We start from the raw sequence: 11,830 nt of genomic DNA, 5'->3' as shown, positions 1-11,830 counted from the left end.
TCTAAGAAATTAAATTTATTAGTAAAATTTGAGCTGTGAAAAACATCAAATACCCAGGCCAAGCATGACAGTTTGGGATTTTCACGTATTCAGGTGCATTTGACACAATTTCTGATGACCCGCTCAGGATCCGGCCTCCTTGCTTCCCAAGGTCGGAAACCATACACTGCTCTCCAGGACTCCACACCACCTGCTCTTCTTTTGAGTATGCCTTAAATACGCAGTCAATGCCTTCTTCCAACACTCAGGTTCTGAATGTAAATGCGGCTGGATCGTTGCTGGTGCAGAAGAAAGGGATCACCAAGGCTGGTGGGAGCCAGACGGCGATGCTGATGCAGGGGCAGCCATGGGACCACCTCTGAGTCTCCGGCTCCACTCGAAGACCACAGAGCCCTCCACGTTCTGTGTAGCATCAGACGGAAAACAAGTGTGGTCCAGCTTGATGGTGCTGGAGGGGGCGGGCACATAGTCAAGTACCTTCACCTACAGACATGACCAGCGATTAACTCAACTTCATTCAAACAAACAACCAGACAAAAATCGTGGTGGGGATGTCTAATTCGTGGCAAAATATGTCATTCAAAAGAATCAAATGATTTTAACACTGACTCTGCACATTTGGAACAGGCTGAGCAATGGATGCAAACTTCACCTCATCTCCCTCCTGCTTCCTAATGTGTCTTGGACTTGTGGGCTTTCTTCACGCGCCCCTTTTTCCCAAAGCATTTCCCACAGGCAAAGGCACAGCACTTAAAGGTGACGAAGGCCACGGTCAGCACGATGGCCAGGAGGAAGCCGATCACATCCAGAGAGTGGTACTGGTACCAGGTGAGGTCATGGGCGGCGGGCCTCAGGTGTGGTGCCCCCTTGTGCCTCATCACGAACTCCACCCAGAACACAGCCAGGTCCAGCGGCTCCACAGGACGGTCCTTGTGAAGGCTGGAGAGGCGCATGATGTTTTCCTTGTAGCTGTACACAGAGAGACACAGTTATGTCAGTGCTGGGAACAGCCGCAGCGATGAACCACCTCCCAGGACACTGCTTCTGGGTAGAAACGCTACCAGATTTTCTAGTCTGGTTCCATCACAAGCAGAAACACACACACACACACACACACACACACACACACACACACACACACACACACACATACACACACACACACACATGGGCCCGGCACGGTGGCACAGTGGTTAAGGTCCTCGCCTTGCACGCCCGGGATCCCATATGGGCACCGGTTCTAATCCCGGCGGCCCCTCTTCCCATCCAGCTCCCCGCTTGTGGCCTGGGAAAGCAGTCAAGGACGGCCCAAAGCTTTGGGACCCTGCACCCGCGTGGGAGACCCAGAAGAGGCTCCTGGCTTCGGATCGGCATAGCATCGACCTTTGCGCTCACTTGAGGAGTGAATCATCGGACGGAAGATCTTCCTCTCTGTCTCTCCTCTCTGTATATCCGCCTTTCCAATAAAAATTAAAAAGAAAAAAAAGAAACACACACACACACTCTCACACATAATGCTCTCTATCTCTAAAAAGAAAGAAGTAGAGTATGAATTTAATGGATGAAGAAATGAAGACAGGATGGGGAGCCAGTAAAGGAAGGAAAGGAAGGAAGGAGGGAAAAAAAAACCCTAGATGTCAAAAATGCTTATTTTAAAAGTGGCTGAGGGGCCAGCATTGTTGTGTCAATACCTTTTCCTGCACCACCAGCAGCCAATATGGTGCCGGTTCCACACATCCTTGGCTGCTCCACTTCCAGCTCCCTGCTAATACACCCAGGAAAAGCAGCAGAGGATGGCCCAACTGCTAGGGCCCCTGCACCCACATGGGAGACCCAGAAAGAAGCTCCTGGCTCCTGCCTTCATCTTGGCCCAGTCCTGGCTATTGTAGCCATCTGGGGAGTGAATCAGTGAATAGAAGGCAGAGATCTCTCTCTCTCTCTCTCTTTTCTGTCTCTATTACTTTTTCAAATAAAAAAACCATTTTTTTTTAGAAAATGGATGAATCTTGCTTTTTAACTTTTCCCATTTCCTTTTTGTTGTTGGTTTCTTTTTAGAAAATTAGAGATTATACTTTCTTTGTATTAAAGCAAATCAGAATTTTGCAGAAACACTTTATTATAAATTAAATAGTTTCACCTTTTTTGGCTTCAAAAAAAATCACGTGGTCAAAGCAAAACCTGCCTCTAAGTGCTAACTCCAAGGTGGCGACAGACTTGAATGCTGTCATTGTACCATCAAGCCACCCCAGGGCTACAGCCAGTGTGAGGTGGTGTCTACACAAGACGGATTCCCATTTGTTCTGGAGAGTGCTGAGAGCTGGATAAGATCACCTCCATTCAAGATGTATTAGCGTCTACCCTTGGTATCGATGCACTAAGAGCAGCAAGGGGGAGGGAAAAAGAGAAGGAAAGAAAAGGGAGGAGAATAAGATCTCCTTTTGGGGACTAGTGAAGACCACTGCTGACCCAGGCATGCCTGCACTGCTGCTTGGCTGTGTGGTTTACAAAGTAATGCTAGTGTCTGACCATGAATCCTGGGACATATCTTTGTTTTATGCAAGTCTTAAGACATATTTCCTTGGAATTTCATTCATTCAACATTGACTGAGCACCAATTATGACCTCGCTGCACGGTGATTTGAAATGTTTCCATTCCTCTTAATTTTGAGTTGGCACAGTCCCCATTCAGACTGCTGCAGCCATGGAGATCCATAACCAGATGAAATTGATTCAGAAGTGAACAGCTGCAATCAGGCACCAACCTGAGCTCATCAGTCAGTGTTTCCAAGAAACAACAGTGTACGAGGAAGCCTCTAGGTCAGTCACCTGTCAGTTCTCAGCAGTTACCTATAGCACTCAACAACCTGGCAGACTCATGCCAACAGCAAGAACCTGGAGAACAAGCGCTGTCCACGGGCAGGTGTCAGGTTTCACGTGTCGTTTGAAGCAGACATGCAGAAGGAGCGACTGGGTTGAAGAGCAGACTCATGTTCCTTTCTAAGGGAAGCCCCGGTGAGGGGGAGGGGAGATGCTATGATGTGAACACATCCCCAGGGGTCATGTGCCAGAACTCAATTTCAATGCAGGAGGTGACTGGATCTTTAAGACAGACAGATGTTTTCTTCAGGGGACTGGATTAGTTCCCGTGAGTATCGGTTGCTATAAAGCAAGACTGACCATCTGCTTTTGCTCTTCCACATACACCCGCCTACCCTCCCACTTTCCTGCCATGTTGCGATACAGCACAAGACAAGGTCCTCACACATGCAGCCGCCCAAGTAATGAGGTGATAAATCTATTCTCTGAATCACCAGTCTGATAGAGCAAGAAATGGGCTCAGACAGGGTGTCTGGCAGCTCCATAAACACAAACACACATGCACAAGTGCACACACAACATGGATAAGCATGCCTATGCATGGACACACCCACAGATGAAACATAGAAACACATCTATGTGTACACACACACACACCATTGTTGGATGAAAGGCCCTGACACCACAGATGACACATAGAAATACACCTATGTGTACACACACACACACTATTGGATGAAAGGTCCCAACAGCCATCCGTTCTTCCCACACACTTGTGATGAGTATGACGGCAGAGCAACAAATTTCATGTGAAGACCATGTGATCCTGAACAATCTGTCTTTGCTTTCATTCTAAGCCTCTGGTAACACATGACTTCCACATTGGTTAAGTCCCATGGACAAAACTTCCCACAGGTTCCAGTTCTAGGAACAGCTGTACTTCTAGACCCCTGCTTTGGTCTTACTTTGTAGACTCCAAACTTCTTAAAATGGAGTACTCTTCCCTTTGATTATCATCATGGTGATATTATTTTTTATAAGCTGCAAATCATCCAAAGGGAACAAAATTTTAAGTAAATTTTGGCAAATTATAAAGGAACTAAAGAATCCTTTCATAAAGTATAGGATAGGTCAGCCAGATGATCTTATTTCTAAATCTAGACTTGCACGCATCTGTTTTCACATTGGATTATTCATCACAAGTGTCATGCCCAAAGCATCGCCCCCTACCTCATCTCTTACCTTTTGTCATTGATGACCTTTTTCAGGGCGTTGGCTAGATCGTCGGAGGTCATTTCCAGGACGTTCAGGGTGATGCCAGCTCCGCGGGTCTCCATGCGCTTTGCATTGTCCATCTGGTCGCCAAACAGGGGCAGCATCACCATGGGAACACCGTTGCATATGCCTTCATAAATGCCATGGGAGCCCGAGTGGGTGATGAAGGCACGCGTCTTGGGGTGGCCTGGGAGGAAGCATAGCAGGGAGGGATGTCAGCGGTTACATCGCTGTTTCCCAGTCTGACAGAGCAGGTTCTGAACGTGCTGGGGGTGGGGAGACTCTGTGCTATCCTTTTGCAACCCAGGCAAAATTGCAGAAGAAAGTGTGGGCTGAGACATCCCACTAGACAACGAGGCGCTGTAGGACATGGTGGCCAAGCCTGTTCTCAGGCTCAACCCTGTTCGTCACAACAGCTGTGCCCAGCCCAGTGTGCTAACTGCAGCTTGGTCTGACCTGCGTGCCCAATCCTTCTGACATACCGAGCAGATCGTTTTGCGGAAGCCACTTGACAAGTATTGTATTCTTTGCAAGATTTGATGGTCGACTTCCGGTATACCGCCACAGGACCTTGGCAGAGACAAAAAAAAAAAAAAAAAACCAGAGTTTAAAGAAAGAATATATGACATTAAATACTTGCTACATTAGCTAGAAAGGTGAGTCCTCTCTGAATGCAGAAGGGTGAATAGTGACCTGGAAGGCTCCCAAGGGCTTCCAACACCCTGAGTCATGGAGGTTGGGTATGATGGTATGCTGGGGGAATCTGTGAAGTGGTGCACATGGTGCACTTATGAGGTCTTCCCATTTCTGTATTTCTAGAATAAGCCTGAGTCATGAAAATTAGGGATATAGACCTGTAACAGCAGAAATACACAGAGTAGTAGTAGTCCCAACCAACAACTGTTTAAAGAAACAATTCTATTTAGTAGGCAGAAAGGAAATTTAGCCTATCCACTCTTTAAAAGAATTCTCCCCAGTGCACATTCTGGTCTCTTAGAGAAATTAGGACTCTTAGTGGAGTGGACCATGGCTTACTGGAGTCACTTAGTTGAGCCGCAACAACTGGAGGATGAAACTGGAGGACACTGCATGAAGTGAAATGAGCCAGATGCAGAAATAAACATACAGATACTGCAGGTTTGGGGGCTGCTGCTCTGGCTCAACAGGCTAATCCTCTACCTTCCAGTGCCAGCATCCCATATGGGTGCCATTTCATGTCCCATTTGGTCCACTTTCTTTTTTTTTTAAAAAAAAGATTAATTTACTGTTATTGGAAAGAAAGATTTACAGAGAGAAGGAAAGACAGAGAAAGCTCTTTTGTCCACTGGTTCACTCCCCCCAATTGGCCATAATGGCTGGAGCTGAGCCACTCCACTTTCAATGCAGCTCCCTGCTTGTGACCTGGGAAAGCAGCAGAAGATGGCTTAAGTCTTAGGTCCCTGCATCCACGTGGGAGACCCAGAGGAGCTCCTGGCTCCCGGCCTCAGATCAGCTCAGCTCAGGCCATTGTAGACTATTTTGGAGATGAGCCAGCGGATGGAGGATTTCTCTCTGCTTCTCTCCTCCTCTCTGTAAATCTGACTTTCAAAAACAAAATAAATAAATCTTTAAAAAATATTATATTGGTCTTGGTCATATGTGAGAGCTTTTAAAAGCCAGTCTGAACATAGAGTTGTAATTACTAGAGGTTGGGAAGGAAGTAGGGAAGGACAAATGGAGAGAGCTTACATAATGGGTTCCAAAACAGTCATATAAATGGAGCAAGTTCTAGGTTTCGACAGCACAGTGGGGCAACACTAGCTCATAATCATCATTCTGCATTTGAATGTGTAGGCAGAAGAGTCCAAAGGTACCAATCATTAAGGACAAGAGCAGCAAAATGTCAAGTACGCTGATACCATTAAAAAAAATACCGTGTGCATCTTGAAATATGTCCAGTTCATAGACATATGTAATTACTGTCAGCCATTTTTTGAAGATTTCTTATTTATTTAAAGACAGAGTGACAAGGGCCCGGTGGTGTGGCCTAGTGGCTAAAGTGCTCGCCTTGAACACGCCAGGATCCCATATGGGCGCCGGTTCTAATCCTGGCAGCTCCACCCCCCATCCAGCTCCCTGCTTGTGGCCTGGGAAAGCAGTTGAGGATGGCCCAAAGCCTTGGGACCCTGCACTGTGTGGGAGGTCTGGAAGAAGTTCCTGGGTCCTGGCTTCGGCTCAGCATAGCACCGGCCGTTGTGCTCACTTGCGGAGTGAATCATCTGACGGAAGATCTTTCTCGCTGTCTCTCCTCCTCTCTGTATATCTGCCTTTCCAATAAAAATAAATAAATCTTAAAAAAAAAAAGACAGAGTGACAGAGAGAGAGGACAAAAAAGAAAGGGGAGATCTCCCATCCATTGGCTCACTGCTCACATGACTATAATAGCTAGGAGATGAGACAGGAGCCTGGACTCCACCCAGGTACCCCACATGTGCAGCACATGGGGCATCTTCTGCTACTCCCCAGGGGTGTTTATAGGGAGCTGGAGCAGGGAGCAGGGACTTCAGCTGGAAATCTTACATGGGATGCTGGCATCACAGATGGCAGCTTACCTACTGTGTCACACTATCCTTTTTAATGTATGAAAGAGGCAGGCAATTGGCACAGAGGCTTAACCACTGGCTGGGATGCCCACATTCCGTATCAGGGTACTGACTTCCAGTCCTGGCTCTGATCTCCCTTCCTACTTCCTGCTCATGAGTGCCCTGGCTCAAGTAGTTGGGGCCCTGCCATCCATGTGGGAGACCCAGATGGATCTCTCGGCTCTAGGCTTCAGCCTAACCCAGTCTGGCTGTGGCAGGAATTTGAGAAATAGACTAGCAGACAGCAGAATTCTCTCTCTCTCTCTGCTCTTCTAAATAAATAAGTGTTTTAAAAGTCTAAGGAGGCAGTAATGTTAACTTATCTGATTCTCATAATGAATACATGTGCTAACACACTAAAACCCATAAACATGTAAAACTGAACTTTCTAAATAGAAAAAAAATTTCAGGTGAAAGACAAGGCTGTAAAACTTCTGAATCATAACGCAATCTGGGCCAGCTGGGAAGAGGCAGGGACCACTCCAGACTGCGGCTCGAGCTGCAGAGTGAAGCTCACTTCTCTGACACACCTGGGGCAGCAGTGTTTCTGCTTTTGGAGTGCCTTCCCAGGTGCACTGAGAGATCTAGGAGATGGGACTCAGGTCTCGTTCCCTGTGCACCTGACACACGTGGCTTGCAGGTGATTTTCTCAGTATGTCCAGTGTCCCTGTGAGAGCAGCCATGGGGGATCACGGAATGTTCCAGGTGGGGTACTGGGCCAGTGCTCAGAAAGTGTTGGAGTCTAGAGCCTAATTTGGGATTTTGTTATTTCTGGACTAGGGATGTTCAAGCCATGACAGGATCCAGTTAAATGCTAGAAGTCTGTGGTTACAAAACACTTGGAGATGGAGATGAGGGAACCAGAAGGAAATCTCTTCTTACTGTCTGAGGTATCTTTCCCAAAGCATCGGCGATCGCCATCGCTTTCTTCTCCGGAATCTCAGAGACCATAGATCCCAGGGAGAAAACCACAATTCCATGTTCTCCAGAGGCATTCACGTAGGCTTCAAATTCCTAGAGGCAAAAGGAAAACACCTGGTTAACTGGGGAACGCTATGCTTTAAGGTTCAAGTTAGGTATCTTTCTCTTAAGAATGTAATTAAGAGTGTGTGAGTGTGTGTATGTGTGCGTGAGAGAGAGAGACAGAGAGAGAGAGATAGGTGTGGCATTTGGTGCAGTAGTGAAGACAACCCGGAACACCTGTACTTGTCAGGATGTTGGTTTGAGTTACTGCTCCACTCACAATTCCACCTTCTTATCATTGTATCACCAGAGAGACTTGGGTTGCACACACAGGAGGTGAATCAGAAGACGTGCGTGTGTGTCTTTCTACTTCTCTTTTCAAGTAAATAAATTTTAAAAAGCAAAGGAGGAGGCCTTCTTACTTAGCTGTTTCAAATTCTGCAATTACAGAATCCAGATAAATGTACTGATTGTGTCTCTCACACACACTCACACATACATGCAGGCACGGCATCTATGCCACTGAGGTGTGACATGGCACAGCTTCCCCAGTTGCTGGTCCTTACTGATATAATCAACCCCAGGAAGCCTCCCAGGTGGTTTTGTGTGATTCCCAAAGAATGCCTAGGATTTGAATAAGACTGTGATTGACAGAACCCAGCAGTTCCCTGGGACATGGGACAGTCAAAACATCAAGTCCTGGGTAAATCCTAGGCTATTGGTCAACTCCAGATGTGAGATTCCAGATGTCAGCAAGCACAATTTGGACAAGACTTCTCCTGACCTTGATGCTGAATGTGACTGCGACAGTCCAAACACTGACCAGTCCTCCCACAAGGAGAGTCCTCTCTGTGACTCCTCCTCCCTTCAGCTTGCACAAGCTCATGGTGGCATGAGTTGGCCATTTTGCATCGAGCTCATACAGAAGGCCAGGGATACCAGGGTTGTCCTTTCTGCTGTCACGCTGCATTTGGGGATCTTCTGCATCCACTTGCTCTCCCCTTCCTGTCCCCAACACTCTGGGAAAGATGGCTCACTTCCAGTGCTCCTTAAGCTCTGTCTCCTGGGTGGCAGTAATGAACTCATTACATTCCCCAGGCCCTTTGCTCCTCGGTCATATATAACCCTACTTCAGACAGAGCCAAGCCTATTCTTCCCTCCTCTTTTGTTCTCCCACATCCACTTGGCAACCAACAGGATGCGACTAGCATGAGAAACCAAACCCGCAGGAAGAGCAGGAGGCAAAGTTCACTTAGCAGGAGTAGACTGAGGTTTAAGTGGCCTGTAAGTCCCTCTAGCAAGGAGAGCAGGGCCACCCACAGAAACCCATTATCATGGCTAACGCCTAAGTCCCAGACCAGCTTTTATTGGGCACAATAAAAGTGAGACCCATTCCTTAGTTGGCAAAACTCACCCTAACCCTTGCCCTGATTTTGCAACCCTATATCTGCCAAATGAAGAAGCAACGTGTACTCAAAAGTGACTCTTATCCCCACCCCTGGACTCTTTACCAAATATGACATTCTTTCCCCACCCGACAGGAGCCTTTGCAGATAGTCCCCAAGTTTTCTTGTGAGTTTTGTGTTTTCATTTCCAGGTTTTTCTAATAGATTTTCCACTTCCCACTTATTTTTGCACACTTCCAGAACATTTCTGCAGCCCACAGATAAGGTGCTGGAGGCACGCTGCTTTACTGTGAGGGATTAGTCCGTCTCCCACAGCCTGTGATCCCGTGAGTCAGCTTCTGTCTCCTCCCCACACTGAGATCTTGGGCCCTGCTGAGCCTGGGTCTGGCTGTTCTCAAACCCAAGACGTGTGGCTCTCATCTCCAACTGACTGGTATCTGTAGAGAGAGATGGCCCTGCAGCCTGACAGGGACTCACATGCTTGAATCCTCTGGTCTCATCCCTTTTCTCCCAACGCTGCTCAGAAACACCAAAGGCATGTCTCATGGCAGGGGGTGTTCCCTCTATGGGCTTTCTTTAAGGGTTATACTTCAAGTTCAGGACTTCTAAAGTGCGAATTGTTGTGCTCGAAGATTGCCCCCAGGGGAATGGAAAAGGAAGAGTAGCTTTTTATTTTTATTTTAATGAGCACATGGGGAAAAAAAATCAACAATAGCTTGAAAAACCATAAAAGTCAGGAAAAGGCCACATGGCAAACGAAATGAGAACTAAAATAACAGGGGAGAGCTACAATCAGATCAATCAATTGGAAACAGTGAAGCAGAAAATTAAAGAAATCTGACCAGATGTAAAAACAAAAAATACCTGCCCAGTGTTGTTTAGAAAGAAAGAAAAACGTTTGAAGACACAGGAGTAGTTAAAAAGTACTAGGGACTTAGAAGCAATTCAGGAGTCGTGCTACCGATCTCAAGAAAGCAGAATTCTAATTGAAACACGAAACAAGACAAAGAGGGCTACTGTCAGATGCAATTTACCAAGATACTTTTACACATGAGCCTGCTTGCACCCAACAAGGCAGCAACCAATAGAAAGTGAATGTAATCTACCACCCAGACAGATTTGTGGGTGGAGTGAAGGGATTATAGTTACAGCAGTGCATAAAGTTCAGTAGTCTCCCACCAACATCCCAGAAGAGGAACTCTTATAAATACAAAAGGCTATTTGCCAAATAAAGCAGACAAACACGACACAAAACAATGAGAAAAATTCATTTTCACCAAAATCAGCAGCAAAACAAAAATGGTTGCTATAGCCAGAATTATGCAACAGTTTTTTAGAGCTTCCAGAGAATTCTGTAACAAGGAGCCAAATGTTTTTTTTTTTATCAGCAAATGACTGCAAGTCAGCATTTGGGTTTTTTTGGTTTTTTGTTTGTTTGTTTGTTTTTATTTGGTTTTGCATTTTAACTGGGGAAATCAATAGTCTGGAGAAATAGCTGAATATTGAGCAACTGGCTAGAAATAATGAAAATTGGGTAGAGAATAAAATGGGGAAAATGACACAGTCACTGTAATGGGGGGAAAAGCCTGCATACATGAATCTGCAAGAAACAAAACTGAGTAAGAAAGAAACACGATAAATATGAAGAAAATCCTAATGTAGTAAATCTTTGTTCATACATTCTGGAATGCCCAAGCAGATTCATTGATAAATTCTCCTGTGTTGATTAGAATTTTCGCCACACATGCATTTCCTCAAAGTCTGAAGTTTCAGAGTGAATGCTAAACACAATGACTTTCTTCATGATGATGAGAAAATTTTGAATACTTCCTGAATGTGGACACCCTCATTCCATCTTGCTTATAGGCTTGGTGACAGCTTACCCATGCCTTTCCCTCTACAGGGAAGAAAGCCATTCACAGTTTTCTGTATTATTGGATTTTTGCTTTTAGGAAATCAGCACCTCCTTCTATCTTAACTAGACCACTTCTTCAGACACACCCGTGTGCCACAGGCTGTGGGGCAATCACAGACCTCTGGAGGGTCAGCAGATCTTGCTCCACATCACGGATGAATACTCAAAGCCCCACAGAAGGAGGATTCCGAGCACTTGGCAATAAGGTGGAGGCATCAACCCAGTGCCTGATTCCTTGCTTATTGGTCTTTCTGCTGCACCAAGTCTCTCCCCCCAAATCACACGCTCACTTAAAACACGAATCACACTGGAACTTCAACAGGCATCAGGTCCAGGGATCTCTGTGGGTAAGAAGAGCCCCACAACAGAAGCCAAATTCAGCATCCAGGAAGTTCCTGGGTCACTGGGCCACCCTCAAGAAATTAATGTGTGTCCACTGAAATGTCACCCCTTCAGAGTCCTTCCCCAACACTCCATTAGAAGACACTGCTCCTGTGTCACTGTTCTCTGCACTGAGATTGAGAAGATGGTACGATGGCTACCTTTTGCTTATTTCAGAACTGTGGAGTGAGAAATCAACATACTATCATTTCTGGGAAAGTGACTAATCAGTGTCACAACTTGAGAAGTATAATTAATTTGTTAGCAGAAAAGGTACACAGGACCTAGCTGCCTATTGGAATATCTGTAGCAGGGGCCATCTAGATATTTATAAAATCATTCATGGGTCATACAAAATTATTATTTTAAGAACTAGTCTGTTAGAGATGCATTGAATTTCAAGCTCTGACTGCAGTTGCCTTGGCAGGGCCACAACAAATGATTTTGCAGGC

The 11,830-nt window shown here is 46.0% G+C and overlaps 1 protein-coding gene across 3 annotated transcripts in view; it reads right to left on the bottom strand.

Annotated features, from left to right (window-relative positions):
* Nucleotides 1-11,830, bottom strand: part of LOC121151114 (UDP-glucuronosyltransferase 1-6) — a 92,065-nt gene continuing 80,235 nt past the window's right edge. For all 3 annotated transcript variants that reach the window (XM_040972333.1, XM_040972334.1, XM_040972335.1), the window contains 4 exons: nucleotides 7,596-7,727; nucleotides 4,575-4,662; nucleotides 4,060-4,279; nucleotides 1-969 (listed from right to left, as the gene is read on the bottom strand). In XM_040972333.1, the coding sequence (XP_040828267.1) occupies nucleotides 672-969; nucleotides 4,060-4,279; nucleotides 4,575-4,662; nucleotides 7,596-7,727 (738 nt within the window). In that variant the 3' untranslated portion in view covers nucleotides 1-671. The remainder of the gene's footprint in view (nucleotides 970-4,059; nucleotides 4,280-4,574; nucleotides 4,663-7,595; nucleotides 7,728-11,830) is intronic.

Source organism: Ochotona curzoniae, unplaced genomic scaffold, assembly GCF_017591425.1.
Source record: "Ochotona curzoniae isolate NIBS_2020 unplaced genomic scaffold, NIBS_Ocur_1.0 contig_2294, whole genome shotgun sequence".
NCBI lineage: Eukaryota > Metazoa > Chordata > Mammalia > Lagomorpha > Ochotonidae > Ochotona > Ochotona curzoniae.
The sequence above is the reverse complement of the archived record's forward strand: the minus strand, read 5'-3'. Positions and strand labels throughout refer to the sequence as shown.